At 40.0% G+C, this 24,148-nt stretch overlaps 2 protein-coding genes across 3 annotated transcripts; both read left to right on the top strand.

Annotated features, from left to right (window-relative positions):
- Positions 1–552: 552 nt before the first annotated feature.
- Positions 553–4,915, top strand: LOC143327482 (deoxynucleoside triphosphate triphosphohydrolase SAMHD1-like). Its single transcript, XM_076741837.1, has 12 exons — positions 553–623; positions 1,511–1,599; positions 1,859–2,005; positions 2,111–2,211; positions 2,410–2,518; positions 2,616–2,707; positions 2,860–2,945; positions 3,312–3,442; positions 3,884–3,961; positions 4,049–4,153; positions 4,289–4,423; positions 4,855–4,915. Exons 2-12 carry the CDS (start codon positions 1,543–1,545, stop codon positions 4,885–4,887), a joined length of 1,074 nt encoding a protein of 357 aa, XP_076597952.1. The 5' UTR covers positions 553–623; positions 1,511–1,542; the 3' UTR covers positions 4,888–4,915.
- Positions 4,916–16,415: 11,500 nt separating this feature from the next.
- Positions 16,416–22,318, top strand: LOC143327481 (deoxynucleoside triphosphate triphosphohydrolase SAMHD1-like). Of its 2 annotated transcripts, XM_076741836.1 has the most exons (15): positions 16,416–16,535; positions 16,749–16,773; positions 17,207–17,367; positions 17,657–17,772; positions 18,104–18,168; positions 18,452–18,598; positions 18,704–18,804; positions 19,003–19,111; positions 19,209–19,300; positions 19,453–19,568; positions 19,930–20,057; positions 20,480–20,551; positions 20,639–20,743; positions 20,879–21,013; positions 21,445–22,318. In XM_076741836.1, the coding sequence occupies exons 1-15, from the start codon at positions 16,525–16,527 to the stop codon at positions 21,475–21,477; spliced, it is 1,416 nt and encodes a 471-aa protein (XP_076597951.1). In that variant the 5' UTR covers positions 16,416–16,524; the 3' UTR covers positions 21,478–22,318. The 2 variants fall into 2 exon arrangements, with proteins under 2 accessions (XP_076597951.1, XP_076597950.1); XM_076741835.1 differs by having other exon boundaries at positions 18,452–18,804.
- Positions 22,319–24,148: the final 1,830 nt, after the last annotated feature.

Here is a 24,148-nt window from a genome sequence, read left to right as displayed (position 1 = left end):
GGTTTTTGTTTGTTGTCTATGTTCTACCAGGTGTTCAATGATCCCATCCATGGGCATGTGGTGTTACACCCTCTGCTCATCAAAATCATTGACACGCCTCAGTTCCAGAGACTACGGTACATCAAGCAACTTGGGGGGGGCTACTTTGTTTACCCTGGAGCACCCCACAACCGCTTTGAACACTCCATTGGGTATGTCTGTTGTGTGTTTTCAGATAGGCACAGTTTGGTGTCACAAATCCCAATCCAAATTAAGCATTGTCAAGTTTGCAGCTAAGCACCTAATAAAGGCAGTAAAAGCAATAAACCCAAAGTAAACACATAGCATACCTTGTCATAGGTGTAATAAAAGTTCATTACCAGCTTTGTAGGATATTCATGTGTAGTAATGTGTAATTAGTGTTTGTATGGATGTGTGTGTGTGTGTGTGTGTGTGTGTGTGTGTGTGTGTGTGTGTGTGTGTGTGTGTGTGTGTGTGTGGTGGTGGTGGTGGGGGGGTGCATTAAAGTGTGGGGTACTTAGCAGGACAGCTTCTACAAGCTCTGAGAACAAATCAACCGGAACTTGACATTAAAGACAGAGACGTCCTCTGTGTGCAGATTGCTGGTCTTTGCCATGACCTGGGTGAGTGATACACACCTTTACATGTAGTATGTTTTAAGTGGTAATTGCTTGGTGTGATTGCAAGAGTGAAAAGTAAACTGAAACGATACACAAACTGTCAAATATAAGCCAGTGTCAGTCTAATAAACAGGGTTATGGCCGGCAACAATTAAAGGCTGGTCTCTAATGAAAACAGAAAATAAAAGCAGTGCATGGAATGATTCACGTGAATGTAAAGTGTAGGTTTCTGTTCTTAACAAAACTACTACTGCCAACTAAAAGTCAATAGTTTCATCTGATCTCTGATAGGAAAGGTGATTATATCCATTGAACTACTGGGATCCCTTTAATGTGAAATAAGTGTGAAAGTATTACATTTCATAGAGAGCATCTTAACAGTGAAATAAAAAATGGTAAGTGGAATGCTAGGGCTATGCTCAAAAAGAACTACTTCATATGATGTGTTGTGTGACTATGTCAGAAGGCAAATGTGTCCATAGCTGTTCCAAATGACCTCACATGAAGGCAGGGCTCCTGCGGCTCATTTGCTGCGTGTCGTCCCTTCTCTCTCTGCCCTCTTTCCTGTCGTGTCTTCAGCTGTCTCTGTAACAATAAAGGCAAAAAGCCCCAAAAAAATCTTAAAAAAATAAAATAAATAAATCAGCCTTCAGAGAGAAGGGCAAGAAGCAAAAAAATCATTTGAATATATGTGAATGGTGCACATTTCCAGTCTTTCCCAAAATGTACCTCATCCTAAGTTCAGCAAACCAACAGATGAAACATGGAGGAAATGCTGAAGTTACATTAACAGCAAACTATAATAATAATAGCAAATGTTTACAGATAACAGAATGGTTTATTTTATAAAAATGTGATCATTGGGTTAATTGTTTATTTCTCCACATCAGGACATGGGCCCTTTTCCCACTTGTTTGATGATATGTTCCTCACCAAAGCAGGGAAAGAAATAAAGGTAAGAGAACCGAAGACGATGAAGGTAAAGAAACAATTATTTTTACTGTCCATGATGGAAAACATAATAACCAACACAGCGAGGAACTGCGTTAAAGAAGCAAATCAGGTGGACCCAAATAGTAACCAAATAGCAAAGTTGAAGGAGAATAGTTGTATCAGGTCGGTGCAAGACCATCAGAAATCAGTACAAATTCCAGTAAGCTCTTTCTACTTGTGCAGTGAGTCACTGTATTTTCACTTTGAATTCTCATGCTAAGATACTGAGTCTGTTTCTGCTGCAGCATGAGAGCCTTTCTCTGAAGATGTTTGACCACCTGGTGAAATGTAACAATCTGGAGGCAGAGATGACGAAGTACGGACTAGTGCCATCTGAGGACCTGGACTTGATCAAGGACATGATTGACAGACCAAAAGCAGCCCAAGGACAGGTTGAACCGCTCAGTCCTGCTCATGTGAATTGTGGGAAATCAGTCAGTATAGTCATTGCCACAGCAACCATTGTCTTATGCCGCTATTATCTGTCATCTCCACAGCGGCCATATGAAGGTCGGTTAATGAGCAAGTCCTTCCTCATGGACATCGTGTCCAACAAAAGAAATGGTATCGATGTGGACAAGTGGGACTACCTTGCTAGGTGGGACTACTTGAACAATTTATGATTGAGCAATTTTTGACATCAAATGATGAACTACTGTGCATTATTTCCCCACAACAATTCCAATATTCCAATAGTCGCCCGATTATTTTAACAATATGCTGCATTTTCCTCTGTGCTTTGATTAGGTTATCGTAAGAAGCCCATTTTCACCACATATTTCTTGCCTCTTCTCAGGGACTGCTACTACCTCGGCATCCAGAACAACTTTGACTATCACCGCCTCCTAAACTTCACCAGGGTGTGTAAGGTGAACGGGCAGATGCAGATCTGCTTTAGAGACAAGGTGCTGCCAATGTTACTCTTTCTTTTTGATCAGATTGTGAATAGTGATCCATTTATCTGATTAGTTGTGACTGAACTATAGATAATACTCTCTACAGGAGGTGGACAATCTGTATGACATGTTCCACGCGAGGTACTGTCTCCACAGAAGAGCTTGCCAGCACAGAGTGACCACTAGTATTCAGTTGATGTGAGTACCCACCCATCCCATGCTGGTACTCCACCACATTTGGCTTCGCCTGCGGTCTGATGTATCGTATGTCATCTGCTTCATAATTGACTCTCTTGTATGGTACAAAGCAAAATGTTCTGAAAAGTGATGTGTTGGGTATGATTATCCAGGATCAGAGACGCCTTTTTAAAAGCAGATGGGCACATCACTCTCTCCACAGCCACAGACGACATGGAGGCCTACACCAAGCTGACAGGTCTGTAGATACCGCTGTGTGCTGGTAGCTCCTGTTTGAAGAGCATTAAGACACAAGGAGGAGTGAGCAGGATACACTTCTGTCAGACTGCTGTCAGTGTTATTATCATTCATACTTTATTTTTTGTTCGTTTACGTGAATAGTGATATAAATCCATGATTATTATTCAACCATAAATCCAGATTTACTTGCGCACTCGAGCACTTCAGTTACAACAAGGTCCATCCATCTGTTTTTATGCACAAATTCAATTTGTCCTTTAAAAAAAAAAAAAAAAACCTGAATGGAAATGCAGAAGATTTGAAGAAATCTTGCAAAAACATTTTTAAATGGTTAAAATGGAGCCACCTTGCTCTTGTTCTGTAGATCGTGTGTTTGAGGACATACTCCACTCTTCCTCTGATGAGCTGAAGGACGCCAGGGAGATTCTGAACAGGATCATGAATCGAAAGCTGTACAAGTGTCTGGGTGAAATGCGGGTTGAGGAAACCTCAAAGGTGTGCACTAGTGTCTTTGTGTGTCTGTATTGCATTACACCTCTGTTTGAACAATGAACCTGTGCTGCCTGTCGGCTACACTGACATTTAAAATGAGGCATTACAGAGAAATTTACAGGTGACAGAAACTTTTTCTTAACTCTAACGAAACAAAGCCCCCTGACAGATACTGTGCTGGCTTACTGTTTGTCATTATTTCGCACAAGCTCAATTTTCCCCATAGAGACTAAAACAGTCATACATTCTGCAAAAAGTTTTAGAAAAGCTCCATTATGAGGTGAAAAAAATGTGTTTTCATGTGGACAGAGCCAAAACTGACAGATATGCATTTTTAAATGAACTGTGTATCGTGGATGTAGTCTCGCTGTATGTTTTCAGGATAGAATAAATCTTAAATCTCTTGTTCCTCCCTGTTCTTACCATTTTTCCTCCCTCCCAAAGGAGAAGATTTGTGAATGGGAAAAGGAATTGACTCAAGGCCTCCCTCAGGGGCTGACATCAGAAGACTTTGAACTTTATGTGAGTTTTTAGTCTAATTACTTTCCTCCGTTGTGGCATAATATACTGGCAAGTATAAAAACAGGCTTTCTCTCACCTGTCTTTTAGGACTGTTATATGGACTACGGGATGAAAGAGGGGGACCTGATCAAAAATACGTATTTCTACACAAAGGAAAAGCCTACAATTGCATCAAAGATCCCCATAGACCTGGTCAGAACTAAAGCAATGACAAAAAAAATCATCTTGCTCTTTCTTTGCATGAGCTGTTTGTTCCTTGTATTTCGTTATACAGCAACTTCTGTCATGTCATTATTCTCAAATGAATGCTGCTGTCATTCTTGTCAGGAGCCCAGACTTCTCCCAAAACACTTCTCTGTGCACCTGATCAGGCTTTACTATAAGAAGGCTGATGACAGCAATCTCGAGCCTGTCCAGAAGGTTGTTGAGGAGCGCTTCAAAAGGTGGCGTGCAGAGCTTAAGGTAATGTTTAGATTCAGGCCATTAAATATGCTGTTTGGGGCCCTCAGGTTGGAGGTTCTAATAATGTCAGTGATGTTCCAAGCATCAGGATGGGAACATCAGCTAACATATGTAATATAAGTTACACATATTACAAATGCCGATTAAAGCACATGCCAGTTTCCTAAAACCCACAGTGGCGTCTTCAGATAGCTCGTTTTTATCGACCGACTGTCCCAAACCCCAAACTTATGAATATACTGTGACATAAGAAAAGCACAAATCCTCACGTCACTTTATCAAAAACAGTTGCCGATTCATTTTCTCGATGGACTATAATTCAGCTCCAGTGCGGTCTATAAGCCGATGTCAGTAATGCATCCCTTTTTCTGCACTGCTCTTGTTAATACTGATGCACATCTCTCATCTGTGCTGTCTGTCTTTACATGCAGGCTGAAGAGGAACGCCATAATGCGACGCAGTGAAACGAGGAAGCTGGAGATGAAAAGTGAAAGAAAAGCTCCTTGAAATGTCTGTGCATGAAACTGAATATGTGATCAGCATGTTGGGCATGGTTTTATTCAGCTGACACTACAGGAGACCATATTTAAATGGAAGAAAAAATCATAATTTGGATTTTCATTACGCAGTGTGTATAATGTGACTAATGTGAATAGCACAAAGACAACATATCAAACGCTGAAACTGAGAACATTTTTGAAAATGACATCCTCATTTAGAATTTGATGCCAGCAACACATTTTAAAAAATTTGGGAAGGTGGCAGCAAAAAAACTGGAAAGTAGTGAAACACTAAAAGAAAACACCTGGTGGAACATCTCACAGTTAATTAGGTGAACTGGCAACAGGTTTGTCACATGATCGGATCTAAAAAGAGCCTCCCACAGAGGCTGAGTCTGTCTGAAGGGAAGATGGGGAGAGGTTCACCACTCTGTGACAGACAATTTAAGAATAATGTTTCTCAATGTAAAATTACAAAGAATTTGAGGATTTCACTGTCTACAGTACATAATGTCATTAAAAGATTCAGAGAATCTGAAGAAATCTGCAAGGGACAAGGCTGAAAACTAATATTGGATGGTCGTGATCTTCAGGACTCAAACGCCGCTGCTGTCTCTGGTCCTGGGCTTACTTATGTCAGCAATTTTCCCATATGTTTTGAAACATGTTGCAGGCACCAAATTCTGAAGGAGGATATCATTTTCAAAAACAATAGAATTTCTCAGTTTCAACATTTGACATTTTGTCGTTGTGCCACTTCAAATTTAATATCCCGTAACAACTTAGGCATGTGCTTTAAGCTAATAGCTTCAAGACAAAGATTTGTGCATGCACACATACACACACACACACACACACACACACACACACACACATATATATATATATATATATACACACACACACAGTATATATAAGGACAGCTATATTTGCTCAATGGTTCACCTGCCAAAAACGTAAATATGTTTAAGTGACACCTGAACTGAAGCATTTCATCCCAAAATGCTATATCTATTAAATATTTCAACAATGGATTGTGTTGTCAAAGAAAAACTCAGCATTAATAGCTACAAACTGTTAAAATGTCTGCAGAAGCAAAGAAAGGACTTGATGGACAATCTGAATCTTATTAAAAATTGTTCTGTGGATTGATCTTTGAAAACGATCAATATGGTTTGATCCATGAATGGATCTGAAATTTCAAGTTCAGTCAAAAAACTTTCAAAATCTGTCTCTTTTTTTAAAGAAAACTGTTTCCACTGTCTCAAACATTAATGTTTTTGAGGCTCCCTTACTCTTGCGTAGTGTGTAGTACCACACTCCAAAGAAATGCAGGGTGTTTTCTGATGATAAAATTACTGCTTCTGTAAATGGAGTCTGGTTGCTTTGGTGCCAAGCAGCTGTTTTTGGTTCAGCAAAAAAGATCTTATTCTTTAACAAAAAGGCATCTCTGGAGGGATTTCAATCGTGTTTTCGGACACTTAAAATAACAATCTGAGCCTGTACTGGCTAAAACAAACACTTTTAGTTGACATACATTGAGAGCTCTAATGCCTGGAGGGATTACATTGCAGCCTGTTTCGCAGCTGCTGGACCGATTTCAAAAAACGTGTCCCTATTAGTCACTTAGACACAAAAACATGGGAAAATAGGGTCCATAAACACATATATTTCATCAGAAATCTTGCAGGACACGACTGACTGGGATATGCAGTCCTGCGTGCTCCTCAGCACAAAATTAACCAGTTAGTTACCAGTTAATGTCTGTCAGGCTATTAAAAGCAAAATTAACCAAAACTGACACCCCTAATTGTAATGGCACATTTGCTACATCTCTGCATATGACGCTTATTGGATCGGGTTGGGCAATATGATGATATGTACCACGAGATGTTAGAAATTCGTCTGCCATGACATTCATAATGACAGCTTTCCCCTTTAGTATCACTGACAGTGTAAGACCATCACTGTGGTAGGGTAATTTTGGATTTAGAGGATTTTTGCCCTCACCTGTCAGGTGTTTAAGTCACCAGATTTGTACACGGACATTCTCATCTGGTTATTTTATCCATAAACAAATTCCCAAGTTTCTATAAAATGTATCGTCTTATATATCATCATTATCATCACAATATACAGTATATTGACACTGTCATATAAAATCAGATAGATTTTGAATTGTATTCCTCTTATTATTCCTAACATTTCTCCTTTTTCAAGACACTGCAGTTTCTGCTGCATCATTTATTTGTGGTTTTTCACCTCACTGCACGGACAATTGAGACCGTTATCTGTGATGTCCTGTCCTCTTCCGGGGTTTGGACATCAACGACTCGTTCGCTCTGCTATATTTGGCTCCACCCTCCGCGTGCCAACCAAAGAGGAGCGACCTGCGTCAAGACTTCCGCACATAGCGAGTATTATACCGGAAGTAAGGCGTTTTAGTGGCGATAAAGATAATAAAACATGTTGGTGTTTAACATGTTGGTGTTGCTGATAAACAACCCAGTTCAGCAGGTTATTTTTAGACATGTCAGAAATGTTACTGTTTAATAGACTACAACCAAAATAATTCCACTTGGCATGGAAGAATTGGAAAAGAAACTACTCACATTGGTGGGTGTTTGAATAGTACAATAAAGTATGTGTAGAAATAAGTAGGATTGAAGTACAGTCTGGTGGATTGATCGATAATGGGCACTCCTTGAGCTGGTCTTTTTTTTTTTACCTCCACTGATTGTGGCTATTTTCAAGATCAAGATCAAGATCAATCAAGATCAATATTCCTTTATTTGTCTCGCGAGGGGAAATTCCAGAATACAGCAGCATCAGTAAAGTAATATAAGAAGTGCATGCAAGAAAACAAAACAGTATATACAAAAGAGTGAGGATTTAAATACAAATAAAAAGAAACTGAAAAAAAAAAAAAATGTAAGAAATTGTAGATCATATTTACAGACAGTTATGTACATGTTTTTATTGCACCGCTTATTGTCCAGACTATTGCACTGACTACTTGGAGTAGTTTTTATTGTGCAGTCTGACAGCTGCAGGGACGAATGACCTGCGATACCGCTCTTTCACACACTTTGGATGCAGCATCCTGTCACTGATGGAGCTCCTCAGTGCAGTGAGTGTGTTTTGGAGGGGGTGGGAGTCATTGTCTGTCATGGAGAACAGCTTGGCTGTCATCCTCCTCCCCCCCACCTCCTCCACCAGTTCCAGAGGGCATCCCAGGACAGAGCTGGCCTTCTTGATAAGTTTGTTCAGCCTCTTCCTGTCAGCTGTAGTGATGCTGCTCCCCCAGCAGACTACACCATAAAAAATGGCAGAGGCCACAACAGAGTCATAGAAGGTCTTCAGGAGTGCCCCACGCACCCCAGAAGACCTCAGCCTCCTGAGCAGATAGAGTCTGCTCTGTCCTTTTTTGTAAAGTGCAATGGTGTTATGAGTCCAGTCCAGTTTGTTGTTCAGATGAACACCCAGGTACTTATAAGATGTCACCATCTCAATGTCCCTTCCCTGGATGTTCAGTTGGTGTTGGTGAAGAGTGCGGGCGCCGACGAAAGTCCACAACCAGCTCCTTGGTTTTACTCGCATTAATCTGGAGGTGGTTCTGCTGGCACCAGTCCACAAAATCCTGGATGAGTCCTCTGTATGACCTGTCGCCCCCATCTGTGATGAGGCCGACAATGGCAGAGTCATCAGAGAACTTCTGCAGGTGGCAGGTGGGTGACAGGTGTGAAAAGTCTGCTGTGTAGAGGGTGAAGAGGAACGGTGCCAGCACCGTTCCCTGGGGGGGCCCCACACTGCAGAGGACAGTCCCTGACACACAGTCCCGTGTCCTCACATACTGTGGGCGGTTGGAAAGGTAGTCCACTATCCAGCATGTGAGGTGTTGGTCCACCCCTGAAAGCTCCAGCTTGTGTCTCAGGATGGCAGGCCTGTGGCACAGTGTTACATTACAATCATGTTGTGCTTGAACCCATAAAAACTGTTTTAAATGTTGCAGCTCATCTAAGACCTCTGTGCTGCTGGCTCGTTTAAACTCTTGGAATCATCAAACTTTATGAAGTTACAATGTGTGTAAATCCTTTCGTGGTGGAATAAGCATTTAGATCCTTTACTGAAGTACTAATAAATTGATGTCAGAGTAAAAGGTGCTATATTTCCCTCTGAGATGTAGTGGATTAGAAGTATAAAATAGCATAAAGTAGAAATGTTTGAGTAAATGTACTTACAGTCCACCACTGCAAACCTTTTGCAGCAAAGTAAAAGTACGGTCAAAATTACAGTTATGATTTTCCTCGTCAGAGAAATCTCATTCAGAATGAGAGATAGCGTAGGGTTGATCAGTATGTGAGAGAGGCCAGTTTCAAGTATATTAACGTAATGAATTGCTGGATTAGAGCCCAAGACAAGCAGGTCTCTTCATAGACTACACTCTATGTAAATAAAATGAGATTTACTAAATAATATTATTATATTTTTGTTACATTTTTGTTATTTTGCACTATTTTCTTACTAATTCGTCCAGCAAATACTCTTAGTTCTACTTCATATCTGTTTTGACCCCATCCCTGACTGGTTATTCACTCGTGCTCTAAATTCAGTGTAATTCCATACATTTTTAAATGAGTGATCCTGTTTCCATAACTTTGAATTTCCTCATGTTTTGTCTCAGTATACTCAAGTTCATCTTGGCACAGTTCATTTTCAGTTCAAATTTAACATTATCTTCACTTTGTGTTCTGATACTGTTGCTGAGATTGAACAGTCTCTATACAACAGAAACTTAAGTTTTAATCACGGACATTGGCCTGGAAATAAGTTCTTATCATCGTGATGACGCTGAGATCAACCACTCAGCCCAGTCTGATAACAATTCTGATGTCAGCTGAGAAGGCCTCTGAGGTTTTCTGACCTGACAACAACAACAGTGTCGAAAAGGGATGTCTGTCTGCACACAAAGCATCTTAAAGGCGCCATCTATGACCTCCAAACCAGAAAATCTTTGCTTACCAGACAAAGTAGGAGCTGATTTCTTGCACTTGATAGAAGCACAGCTATCATGTTCCCATTCTGGACAGAACTGGAGGAGAATGGTTCAGTCTCCTTTGTTTGGATATAAATACTTCAGGATCCACGTCTTAAAAACATGGGAAAAATACACCATCATCATAGACAAAGAGGAAATCTTTGAGATGATTGCAGAGTCCTCACAAAAGAAATGAGTATGGTGGAGCAGAGCACATCTTTTACTGGATCGCTGACTGGAGGCAATCTGAACCCGAAAGAATTGAACAACAGTGTTACCTTGTGGCCATTTGGTGTAGTAGGCCAAAAGTACCCTTGTACATACTGTACAATCGCTGCAACAGTATGTCTTCATTGAAGTGTGTAAACATTAAACATTACACAACAATTATTTCCTGACATTAATGTTTCAGATTCTGTGTCAGAATCTGTAGAATTAACAAATGTTTAAAGTGACTGTTGAAATATTGTGTCAAAAATCTGCATACGATAAACTGTCTAACTGTGGCTGGAGTTTCTGCACAAAGACCATCATTATTACTTATTGCTATTATACATTTAAATATTAGATGGTTATTACTGATGCATTCATGTGTGTTGTACCTGATCGAGTTGGAGCTAGTTCTCACTATTTGGGAGACTGTTTTAATCTATAACAATGTGTAATTTAATAAACAATCATGTTTTGGATGATGTAACGTAGATGATCATTTTGAATTTGTTCACACAACACTGACCCACTTTCTCAGATGGACGAATTACTGTCATCTTGTGCATTCAAGGTAAAAACTTGATACTTTTAACTTTTTTTTATAAAATGCATTGCAATGTTCAGATGAAGACAATATGGTATACAAAATGTATAGTATGAAGCTGCAACAGTTTGTGTGTTAGTCTTTTTCGTGTGCAGTAGAAGAGAAGTCCTGCACACTATTCACTCTCCAAATGTAAAAAAACTTTACTCAAGATACTGGACGTTCCTGTCCTCAGACCTTCATCAGGAAAATCTTTTTTTTTTTTAGGACAAGATTCACTCTCACTCAGACATCCACCCCAATCTTCTCCACATTGTTAATGGATTGGTTGCTTTCATAAAGTATGAAAAGGTCACACTTTAATCACATTTCCTCTTAAACAAATTCGGAAATGCAAATTACACGTTCAGTCTGAAGTCAAATCAGTATGTAGATAGAGAGGATGAGATCATAAGATAAAGCCGAAAAGTCAGGTGTTATTCAAACCCTTGTTCAGCAGGTCTGCACCGATCAGCCATGCCAACAATGTGTTTGCGTGACAGTCCCTGCATATGTACCGTTTTTTTGTTTGTTTGTTTGTTTTGTTTTGTTTTATGTAAAATACTGCAAAAAATAACTTAGTAGCCAAAACAGCTTAATAACTTAGACACTCAGTAGAGCTTAAGGTGGAGCAGAGCGCATGGTTTATTGGATCACTGACTGAAAAGCAAGCATTGAACGTCAGCATTATCTCGTGGCCATTTGATGTGGTCGGGTAAAAGTACCTGCGTACAGTGCATTTGGAAAGAATTCACACCCCTTCACTTTCCCCACATTTTGTTATTCTTTTTTTTTCTTTATTCTTTTTTAATTTGTATAGCACCTTTCATACATAAAAATGCAACACAAGGTGCTTGACAAAGGATAAAAACATGATAATAGAAAATAGAACACAACCACAAATACATACACCCACCCATGATAGTGCAAAATAGTACGCAACCACACAACCACACACACACACACACACACAGACACACACACACCCCAACGTAGCTGTCGGTATAATGACATGGCAGGGGACTGAGGAATCAAGAGAGGAAAAAACCACCCATGGGGAGCTCATCCACACTGCAAGGGGTCACAGCCCACAGGGAGCGCCGCCGTAGCAGAGACCCCCGACCCAGATAGACCGGGATGGACTCCACACACAGGGCAGAGCCCCCCAGTCATCCGGGCCCAAGGAGTCCCCAGGACGACGCCCCAGCGGGCAGGCCAGACACACCTCCCAGCGTGGAGGCCCCCCATGAGGAGACACTGGAGCTAAAACATAAAAGACAATGGAATAAAAAGACCTGAAACCTAAAAGACAATGGAATAAGAGACCTAAGACCTAAAGTAAAATCGCCTAAAGGCTAAAGACAATAGGCTAGGATAAAACAGGTCTGAATTAAAAGAGTAAAAGAAATCAATTAAAAGCCAAACTAAAAAGGTGAGTCTTGAGCCTCCTCTTAAAAACACCAACCGTCTCTGCGGTCCTGATGCCCTCCGGCAGGCTGTTCCAAAGCCTCGGACCATAATGGCTGAATGCCGCCTCTCCGTGGGTTTTGGTCCGAACCTTTGGAACAATTAAAAGGCCAGTGCCAGAGGACCTCAGGTTCCGCGAGGGCTGGTATGGTAAAAGCAGTTCAGACAAATAAGGTGGCCCAAGACCGTTAAGACACTTAAAAACTAATAAAAGCACCTTAAAATCGATCCTGAAACACACGGGGAGCCAATGCAGCGATTCTAGAACTGGTGTAATGTGCTCCCGCCCTCTGGTCCTCGTCAGCACACGTGCGGCTGAGTTCTGGAGTAATTGTAAGTTATAGATAGTCTTTTTGGGAAGACCAGAGAGCAGGGCATTACAATAATCTAGACAGCAAGAGATAAAAGCATGCATCAGTACCTCCGTGTTAGCCTGAGAGAGAAACGGGCGGACTCTGGCTATATTTTTAAGGTGGTAAAAACCTATCTTTGTTACATTTTTAATATGAGGAATAAAACTGAGCTCAGAGTCGAAAATGACGCCCAGGTTCTTAACGGATTGTGAGGGTGTAAAACCTTGTAGTTTTGGTAAAAGTGTCTCTCTCTGGGCTTCAGGACCAATAACTAAAACCTCTGTTTTATCCTGGTTGAGCTGTAGGAAGTTCTCTGCCATCCATGACTTGATGTCTAAAATACAGTTTAAAAGGGTATCAATAGGCCCCGTGTCATCAGGAGACACGGCAATGTAAAGCTTTGTATCATCAGCATAACTGTGGAAGCTGATGCCGTGTCTCCTGATGACATCCCCAAGGGGAAGCATGTAAAGATTAAAAAGTACTGGGCCTAAAATTGACCCTTGGGGCACCCCACACTTCATTTCACGGGTTCCAGAGGAACATGCATCCAAACTTACATAGAAACAGCGGTCTGTGAGATACGAGTAAAACCAATTAAAAACAGTACCAGAGAGGCCTACCAGGTTTCTGAGTCTGTTTAATAAAATGTGGTGATCTACTGTATCAAAGGCAGCACTTAGATCCAGTAGCACCAGGACTGTGAGTTTTTGTGAGTCTGCGTTACACCTGATATCATTTAAAATCTTTAAAAGGGCTGTCTCGGTACTGTGGTTCACTCTAAAACCAGACTGATATTTCTCTAAAATGTTATTAGTAGTTAAGAAATAACTTGGTTGGTTAAAGACCAGCATTTCTAAAATCTTAATGTTATGTTACAGCCTTCTTCCAAAATGGATTAAATTCCTTTTTTGTCCCATCAATCTACCCACAATACCCCATAATGACAAAGTGAAAAAGGTTTTTTAGAAATCGTTGCAAATTTATTCAAAATAAAAAACTGAAAAATATCACATGTACATAAGTATTCACACCCTTTGTTATGACACCCAAAATTGAGCTGAGGTGCATCCTGTTTCCACTGATCATCCTTGAGATGTTTCTACAAGTTGATTGGAGTCCACCTGTAGTAAATTCAATTGATTAGGCATGACTTGGAAAGGCACACACTGGTCTATATGAGGTTCCGAATGCACAGTATATATTGTACAATAGGTGCAAGAGTATGTCTTCATTGAAGTGTGTAAACATTAAACATTACACAACAATTATTTCCTGACATTAATGTTTCAGATTCTGTGTCAGAATCTGTAGAATTAACAAATGTTTAAAGTGACTGTTGAAATATTGTGTCAAAAATCTGCATACGATAAACTGTCTAACTGTGGCTGGAGTTTCTGCACAAAGACCATCATTATTACTTATTACTATTATACATTTAAATATTAGATGGTTATTACTGATGCATTCATGTGTAAGCAGCATTTTAATGTTGTACCTGATCGAGTTGGAGCTAGTTCTCACTATTTGGGAGACTGTTTTAATCTATAACAATGTGTAATTTAATAAACAATCATGTGCTGGATGATGTAACGTAGATGATCATTTTGAATTTGTTCACACAACACTGACCCACTTTCTCAGATGGACAAATTACTGTCATCTTGTGCATTCAAGGTAAAAACTTGATACTTTTAACTTTTTTTTATAAAATGCATTGCAATGTTCAGATGAAGACAATATGGTATACAAAATGTATAGTATGAAGCTGCAACAGTTTGTGTGTTAGTCTTCTTAGTGTGCAGTAGAAGAGAAGTCCTGCACACCATTCACTCTCCAAATGTAAAAAAACTTAACTCAAGATACTGGACGTTCCTGTCCTCAGACCTTCATCAGGAAAATCTTTTTTTTTTTTTAGGACAAGATTCACTCTCACTCAGACATCCACCCCAATCTTCTTCACATTGTCAATGGATTGGTTGCTTTCAAAAAGTATGAAAAGGTCACACTTTAATCACATTTCCTCCTAAACAAATTCGGAAATGCAAATTACACGTTCAGTCTGAAGTCAAATCAGTATGTAGATAGAGAGGATGAGATCATAAGATAAAGCCGAAAAGTCAGGTGTTATTCAAACCCTTGTTCAGCAGGTCTGCACCGATCAGCCATGCCAACAATGTGTTTGCGTGACAGTCCCTACATATGTACCGTTTGTTTGTTTGTTTTGTTTTGTTTTATGTAAAATACTGCAAAAAATAACTTAGTAGCCAAAACAGCTTAATAACTTAGACACTCAGTAGAGCTTAAGGTGGAGCAGAGCACATGGTTTATTGGATCACTGACTGAAAAGCAAGCATTGAACGTCAGCATTATCTCGTGGCCATTTGATGTGGTCAGGTAAAAGTACCTGCGTACAGTGCATTTGGAAAGAATTCACACCCCTTCACTTTCCCCACATTTTGTTATGTTACAGCCTTCTTCCAAAATGGATTAAATTCCTTTTTTGTCCCATCAATCTACCCACAATACCCCATAATGACAAAGTGAAAAAGGTTTTTTCCAAATCTTTGCAAATTTATTCAAAATAAAAAACTGAAATATCACATGTACGTAAGTATTCACACCCTTTGTTATGACACCCAAAATTAAGCTGAGGTGCATCCTGTTTCCACTGATCATCCTTGAGATGTTTCTACAAGTTGATTGGAGTCCTGTAGTAAATTCAATTGATTGGGCATGATTTGGAAAGGCACACACTGGTCTATATGAGGTTCCGAATGCACAGTATATATTGTACAATAGGTGCAAGAGTATGTCTTCATTGAAGTGTGTAAACATTAAACATTACACAACAATTATTTCCTGACATTAATGTTGATGTTTTGCTTAAAGTGACTGTTGAAATATTGTGTCAAAAATCTGCATAAGGTAAACTGTCTAACTATGGCTGGAGTTTGTGCACAAAGACCATCATTATTACCATTTTATATTGTGTTAACTGAGAAATGGGATGTTAGCTGCAACAAATCAAATTCATCATGACCAGGGTCAATCCAGCAAGCGGGACACGAAGTTGTGTGGTTAAAAGATCAGATGAATGTTTTTCTGCACATTTGCAAATTTGTGAATCAAAATGGAATTGTTTTTCAGAAGATCACATTTAATCACTTGTATTGGAAAAAGTTTAATTCAGCCCTTTAGCAGCCTTTTAGGGCTTTCAAAACACAGTGTGCACCAAATGTTGCCAATACAGCTTTTTAGAAATTGATGCATCCTCATAACCACAAGTTCTTGTGAAAAAGTCCTGTGTTGTTCAAACCCTTGTTGTTCAGCAGGTCTGCCCTGATCAGCCATGCCAACAATGTGTTTGTGTGATATATCTGCCGTTTGTCAGATCAGCATCCAAAACAGACACAGTCACAACTTCTCAAACTTTATTATTATTTTATTATTTTTTTGATCACTTGGGACAACTGGAAGTGGTTTTTGCCCGTAATCTGTTGTGTCATAAATAGACAGGCTGTGTGTCTGCTTTTTTGGCTTTTGTTCTACCAGGTGTTTAATGAACGCCTTGGCATGTTTTTTCAAACTATTCCTGTGCAGCTTTGGGTTTACCCAGGGCTGACTGGGCATCATACACAGTCAGCATCACTAAGTGAAGGGTGTGGCTTCATGACATGGCATTTGGATCTTAAATCTGACAATGCAAATTTCACTTTCGCTCTGAAAGCCGCATTGAAGATCCATTAATGGGTGTGGTGATGACATAAAAGCCAGGTGTTGTTCAAGCTGGCCAGCTTTCTTTTGTCGCAGGTCTGGCTTGATCAGCTCTATAAACAACGTGATATAACATTATTTGTCTGACCATCCCTATATATCTACTGTCTAACGCCAGTCAGACGCAGACTCACAGGAAACCTTAAAGAAAAGGAATTTGGAGAAAAAACAAGATGACGGGCATGTAAGTAGTGTCTTACCTTGTTCCATCAGATTGCAGTGTCTAAAAATTATAGTAATCCTGGGTAGAAGGAATTGTGTACAAAGCAGTTTTTTTCTGAAGTGGTGGCAGTAGAAATTTGGTGCAACAATGACCTGACTGGATTTCTTTGAGGTTTCACACCTCCCTACTATGCTCTTTAATATTTTCTTTTCTTTTTTTTTTCATTTCCTATAGGAATAATGACAAGCAACGATGGAAGGTAATATTTCCTGTGCCTAACCACACATGCCATTACATTTTCAGATCTGGAGATACAGTGAGACAGACTAAATAGAGAAAAGATTATCAGCAGGAAAAAATTAAGATGAGGATGACTGCCGTATGAAAAAACTAGTTCACTGATTACTCAGGAGAACTGGGGCGCGTTTTTCACTGGCACTTTTTAGGGTCATAAATAGACTTGGTGTGTCATTTGTCTGTTTTGTTGCTTAATGATTCCAATGTGCATGTTTTTGAGTCATTTCTTTGTAGTTTTGGCCACATATTTGTGCTCATTGGCCCTCATGCAAGAACATTGTCGTATTCTTATTCTCGAGATCGTTTGCAGAGCCTTCAGGAGAACAGGAGATTTACTGAGATTCTTTTTGTTAATAACTGGACCGGGTTTTTGTTTGTTGTCTATGTTCTACCAGGTGTTCAATGATCCCATCCATGGGCATTTGGCATTACACCCTCTGCTCATCAAAATCATTGACACGCCTCAGTTCCAGAGACTACGGTACATCAAGCAGCTTGGAGGGGGCTACTTTGTTTACCCTGGAGCATCCCACAACCGCTTTGAACACTCCATTGGGTATGTCTGTTGTGTGTTTTCAGATAGGCACAGTTTGGTGTCACAGATCACAATCCAAATTAAGCATTGTCAAGTTTGCAGCTAAGCACCTAATAAAGGCAGTAAAAGCAATAAACCCCAAGTAAACACATAGCATACCTTGTCATAGGTGTAATAAAAGTTCATTACCAGCTTTGTAGGATATTCATGTGTAGTAATGTGTAATTAGTGTTTGTATGGATGTGTGTGTGTGTGTGTGTGTGTGTGTGTGTGTGTGTGTGTGGTGGTGGGGGGGGGGGTTGCATTAAAGTGTGGGGTACTTAGCAGGACAGCTTCTACAAGCTCTGAGAACAAATCAACCGGAACTTAACATTGAAGACAGAGACGTCCTCTGTGTGCAGATTGCTGGTCTTTGCCATGACCTGGGTGAGTGATACACACCTTTTCACTATTACATGTAGTATGTTTTAAATGGCAATTGCTGAAAATTAAACTGAAACGATACACAAATTCTCAAATATAAGCCAGTGTCAGTCTAATAAACAGGGTTATGGCCGGCAACAATTAAAGGCTGGTCTCTAATGAAAACAGAAAATAAAAGAAGTGCATGGAATGATTCACGTGAATGTAAAGTGTAGGTTTCTGTTCTTAACAAAACTACTACTGCCAACTAAAAGTCAATAGTTCCATCTGATCTTTCAGATTAAATGAAAAAAAATGTGATCATTGGGTTTAATTGTTTATTTCTCCATATCAGGACATGGGCCCTTTTCCCACCTGTTTGATGGAATGTTCCTCACCAAAGCAGGGAAAGAAATAAAGGTAAGAGAACCGAAGACGTGGAAGGTAAAGAAACAATTATTTCTATTGTCCATGATGTATAACATAATAACCAACCACAAAAATGAAGCACAGCCAGGAACCACATTCAGGAAGCAAATAAGGTGGACCCAAATAGTAAGTAGTAGTAGTAGTTGTATCAGGTCAGTGCAAGACCATCAGAAATCAGTACAAATTCCAATAAGCTCTTTCTACTTGTGCAGTGAGTCACTGTATTTTCACTTTGAATTCTCATGCTAAGATACTGAGTCTGTTTCTGCTGCAGCATGAGAGCCTTTCTCTGAAGATGTTTGACCACCTGGTGACATGTAACAATCTGGAGGCAGAGATGAGGAAGTACGGACTAGTGCCATCTGAGGACCTGGACTTGATCAAGGACATGATTGACAGACCAAAAGCAGCCCAAGGACAGGTTGAACCGCTCAGTCCTGCTCATGTGAATTGTGGGAAATCAGTCAGTATAGTCATTGCCACAGCAACCATTATCTTATGCCGCTATTATCTGTCATCTCCACAGCGGCCATATGAAGGTCGGTTAATGAACAAGTCCTTCCTCATGGACATCGTGTCCAACAAAAGAAATGGTATCGATGTGGACAAGTGGGACTACCTTGCCAGGTGGGACTAGTTGAACAATTAACAATTGAGCAATTTTTGACATCAAATGATGAACTACTGTGCATTATTTCCCCACAACAATTCCAATATTCCAATATTTGCCCGATTATTTTAACAATATGCTGCATTTTCCTCTGTGCTTTGATTGGGTTATCGTAACAAGCCCATTTTCACCACATATTTCTTGCCTCTTCTCAGGGACTGCTACTACCTCGGCATCAAGAACAACTTTGACTATCGCCGCCTCCTAAACTTCACCAGGGTGTGTGAGGTGAACGGGCAGATGCAGATCTGCTTTAGAGACAAGGTGCTGCCAATGTTACTCTTTCTTTTTGATCAGACTGTGAATAGTGATCCATGTATCTGATTAGTTGTGACTGAACTATAGATAATACTCTCTACAGGAGGTGGACAATCTGTATGACATGTTCCACGCGAGGTACTGTCTCCACAGAAGAGCTTGTCAGCACAGAGTGACCACTAGTATTCAGTTGATGTGAGTACCCACCCATCCCATGCTGGTACTCCACCACATTTGCCTTCGCCTGCGGTCTGATGTATCGTATGTCATCTGCTTCATAATTGACTCTCTTGTATGGTACAAAGCAAAATGTTCTGAAAAGTGATGTGTTGGGTATGATTATCCAGGATCAGAGACGCCTTTTTAAAAGCAGATGGGCACATCCTGATTGAAGGCTCAGGCGGGAAGGAGTTGACTCTCTCCAAAGCCACAGAGGACATGGAGGCCTACACCAAGCTGACAGGTCTGTAGATACCGCTGTGTGCTGGTAGCTCCTGTTTGAAGAGCATTAAGACACAAGGAGGAGTGAGCCGGATACACTTCTGTCAGACTGCTGTCAGTGTTATTATCATTCATACTTTATTTTTTGTTCGTTTACGTGAATAGTGATATAAATCCATGATTATTATTTAACCATAAATCCAGATTTACTTACACACTTGAGCACGTCAGTTGCAACAAGGTCCATCCATCTGTTTTTATGCACAAATTCAATTTGTGCTTAAAAAAAAAAAAACCTGAATGGAAATGCAGAAGATTTGAAAAATTCTTGCAAAAACATTTTTAAATGGTTAAAATGGAGCCACCTTGCTCTTGTTCTGCAGATCGTGTGTTTGAGGACATACTCCACTCTTCCTCTAAGCTGAAGGACGCCAGGGAGATTCTGAACAGGATCATGAATCGAAAGCTGTACAAGTGTCTGGGTGAAATGCAGGTTGAGGAAACCTCAAAGGTGTGCACTAGTGTCTTTGTGTGTCTGTATTGCATTACACCTCTGTTTGAACAATGAACCTGTGCTGCCTGTCGGCTACACTGACATTTAAAATGAGGCATTACAGAGAAATTTACAGGTGACAGAAACTTTTTCTTAACTCTAACGAAACAAAGCCCCCTGACAGATACTGTGCTGGCTTACTGTTTGTCATCATTTCGCACAAGCTCAATATTCCACATAGAGACTAAAATAGTTTTAGAAAAGCTCCATTATGAGGTGAGAAAAATGTGTTTTCATGTGGCCAGAGCCAAAACTGACAGATATGCATTTTTAAATGAACTGTGTATCGTGGATGTAGTCTCACTGTATGTTTTCAGGATAGAATAAATCTTAAATCTCTTGTTCCTCCCTGTTCTAACTGTTTTTCCTCCCTCCCAAAGATTCCTGAATGGAAAAGGGAATTGACTCAAAGCCTCTCTCGCTGGCTGACATCAGAAGACTTTGAACTTCATGTGAGTTTTTAGTCTAATTACTTTCCTCCGTTGTGGCATAATATACTGGCAAGTATAAAAACAGGCTTTCTCTCACCTGTCTTTAAGGACTGTTATATGGACTACGGGATGAAAGAGGGGGACCTGATCAAAAATACGTATTTCTACACAAAGGAAAACCCTACAATTGCATCAAAGATCCCCATAGACCTGGTCAGAACTAAAGCAATGACAAAAAAAATCATCTTGCTCTTTCTTTGCATGAGCTGTTTGTTCCTTGTATTTCGTTATACGGCAACTTCTGTCATGTCATTATTCTCAAATGAATGCTGCTGTCATTCTTGTCAGGAGCCCAGACTTCTCCCAAAACACTTCTCTGTGCACCTGATCAGGCTTTACTATAAGAAGGCTGATGACAGCAATCTCGAGCCTGTCCAGAAGGTTGTTGAGGAGTGCTTCACAAGGTGGCGTGCAGAGCTTCAGGTAATGTTTAGATTCAGGCCATTAAATATGCTGTTTGGGGCCCTCAGGTTGGAGGTTCTAATAATGTCAGTGATGTTCCAAGCATCAGGATGGGAACATCAGCTAACATATGTAATATAAGTTACACATATCACAAATGCCGATTAAAGCACATGCCAGTTTCCTAAAACCCACAGTGGCGTCTTCAGATAGCTCGTTTTTATCGACCGACTGTCCCAAACCCCAAAGTTATGAATATACTGTGACATAAGAAAAGCACAAATCCTCACGTCACTTCATCAAAAACAGTTGCCGATTCATTTTCTCGATCGACTATAATTCAGCTCCAGTGCGGTCTATATGCCGACGTCAGTAATGAATCCCTTTTTCTGCACTGCTCTTGTTAATACTGATGCACATCTCTCATCTGTGCTGTCTGTGTTTACATGCAGGCTGAAGAGGAACGCCGTAATGCGACGCAGTGAAACGAGGAAGCTGGAGATGAAAAGTGAAGAAAGACAGCGAGCGCTCACTGATACTCATTGGTTCATTATGATTAAAAATTCTTCTTGTTCTATAAGGTTATCATGTTAATGAGCACAGTGGAGCAAAACAAATGCTGTGCATAAATGAGCGTAAATGAGGATGCGTTATTGTGTATTCAGGCCATGTACTCAGGTTTTTTAGAGGCCTGTTCAATATCATAAACATATGTTTGTTTTAGTTTGATCATTTTTAAGTAATTTTTAGACTCCTTTCTCCATCTGCAGCTGGAGGTGTTTCATTTTAAAGTGAATCACCATTTAAAACCACGTTGGTACCCAAAGCAAGCCACTGTGTAATTCTGTCATGCGTAATCGATCATGGCTCCTTAAAATGTCTGTGCATGAAACTGAACATGTGATCAGCATGTTTCAGGGCGTGGTTTTATTCAGCTGTCAGTCACAGTCATGCTTCTTGTATTCTCTGTGTCTTCCTTACAATCAGGGCACTGAGTAAAGCACTGCTGACATGTAATGGAGTCTGTCGTTTAAACAAAACATTTAATTTGTGCTTTAGGGATTTCAGGTACTTAGAGGTGGTTTGTTTTGATGTTAATCACGTGAATTAATGTTGAAATCTGGCTCTTGGGAAGCGCTTTGTGTTTCATTTATCAATATGAAATAAGAATTTAATCATTTGTGATACTCAGGCTCTTTAGCTCAAATTAGCTTTGTCAATGTAACCATCTGTATGAATGTGGTTACGACAAACTTTGGGTGTCACTGTGTTGTGTCATTGTGTGAAAATTTATGATATTCTTAATATGTAATAAGGGCTATAAAAGAAAACCTACCAGACATTATTAGAACCTTTCAACTTTATTTCAATGGAGACGGGTTGGTAATGGATTGTGTCTGCTCTGTTTGAAATAAAACGCTTTTACTCTTAGTTGTGTGGCCTCGTGCAGTTAAACTCATCTGACAGCAGAGGAAATCATGCACTCATGTTTTTCAGCTGGGGTCCAGGAATGCAGACACTACTGAACTGGTAGAAAAAAAATTTATTTGGATTTTCATTACGCAGTGTATATAATGTGACTAATGTGAATAGCACAAAGACAACATATCAAACGTTGAAACTGAGAACATTTTTGAAAATGACATCCTCATTTAGAATTTGATGCCAGCAACACATTTTAAAAAATTTGGGAAGGTGGCAGCAAAAAACTGGAAAGTAGTGAAACACTAAAAGAAAACACCTGGTGGAACATCTCACAGTTAATTAGGTGAACTGGCAACAGGTTTGTCACATGATCGGATCTAAAAAGAGCCTCCCACAGAGGCTGAGTCTGTCTGAAGGAAAGATGGGGAGGGGTTCACCACTCTGTGACAGACAATTTAAGAATAATGTTTCTCAATGTAAAATTACAAAGAATTCGAGGATTTCATTGTCTGCAGTACATAATGTCATTAAAAGATTCAGAGAATCTGAAGAAATCTGCAAGGGACAAGGCTGAAAACCAATATTGGATGGTCGTGATCTTCAGGACTCAAACGCCGCTGCTGTCTCTGGTCCTGGGCTCGTTTAAGATGGACAGAGGCAAAGTGGAAAACTATCCTTTGGTCTGACGAGTCAACATTTGAAATTTGTTTTGGAAATCATGAACGCTGCGTCCTCCAGGCTAAAGAGGAGAGGGACCATCCGGCTTGTTATCAGTGCACAGTTCAAAAGCAAGCATCCGTGGTGGTGTGGGGGTGCGTTAATGGACGTAGCATGGCCAGCCTGCACATTTGCAGTGATAATATCACTCAGCATTAATGGTGCACTCACTCACTCACTCAGGTTTTGGAGCAACAAATGCTGCCAAGCAGATGGTGTCTCTTTCAGGGAAGGCCTTACTTATGTCAGCAATATTCCCATATTTTTTGAAACATGTTGCAGGCACCAAATTCTGAAGGAGGATGTCATTTTCAAAAACAATGAAATTTCTCAGTTTCAGCATTTGACATTTTGTCATTGTGCCACTTCAAATTTAATATCCCGTAACAACACTTAAAATAACAATCTGAGCCTGTACTGGCTAAAACAAACACTTTTAGTTGACATACATTGAGAGCTCTAATGCCTGGAGGGATTACATTGCAGCCTGTTTTGCAGCTGCTGGACCGATTTCAAAAAACGTGTCCCTATTAGTCACTTAGACACAAAAACATGGGAAAATAGGGTCCATAAACACATATATTTCATCAGAAATCTTGCAGGACACGACTGACTGGGATATGCAGTCCTGCGTGCTCCTCAGTGCAAAATTAACCAGTTAGTTATGTCTGTCAGGCTATTAAAAGCAAAATTAACCAAAACTGACACCCCTAATTGTAATGGCACATTTGCTGCATCTCTGCATATGACGCTTATTGGATCGGGTTGGGCAATGTGATGATATGTACCACGAGATGTTAGAAATTCGTCTGCCATGACATTCATAATGACAGCTTTCCCCTTTAGTATCACTGACAGTGTAAGACCATCATTGTGGTAGGGTAATTTTGGATTTAGAGGATTTTTGCCCTCACTTGTCAGGTGTTTAAGTCACCAGATTTGTACACGGACATTCTCATCTGGTTATCTATGAACAATTTGTATGTATGTATCATCTTATATATCATCATTATC

This window comes from Chaetodon auriga, chromosome 10 (assembly GCF_051107435.1).
Source record: "Chaetodon auriga isolate fChaAug3 chromosome 10, fChaAug3.hap1, whole genome shotgun sequence".
In the NCBI taxonomy this organism is placed as follows: Eukaryota; Metazoa; Chordata; class Actinopteri; order Chaetodontiformes; family Chaetodontidae; genus Chaetodon; species Chaetodon auriga.
Note: the sequence above shows the minus strand (reverse complement) of the source record. Positions and strands in the feature narration are given on the sequence as shown.

Excerpts from the sequence above, each read along its gene's own strand:
- LOC143327482 (XM_076741837.1), top strand. The coding sequence starts at position 1,543 with ATGTTCCTCACCAAAGCAGGGAAAGAAATAAAGGTAAGAGAACCGAAG. Across the intron at positions 1,600-1,858 it reads GAGAACCGAAGACGATGAAG|CATGAGAGCCTTTCTCTGAA; the intron begins GTAAAGAAACAA and ends TTTCTGCTGCAG. Across the intron at positions 2,708-2,859 it reads ACCACTAGTATTCAGTTGAT|GATCAGAGACGCCTTTTTAA; the intron begins GTGAGTACCCAC and ends ATGATTATCCAG.
- LOC143327481 (XM_076741835.1), top strand. Across the intron at positions 18,169-18,451 it reads AAGCAGGGAAAGAAATAAAG|CATGAGAGCCTTTCTCTGAA; the intron begins GTAAGAGAACCG and ends TTTCTGCTGCAG. Across the intron at positions 19,301-19,452 it reads ACCACTAGTATTCAGTTGAT|GATCAGAGACGCCTTTTTAA; the intron begins GTGAGTACCCAC and ends ATGATTATCCAG.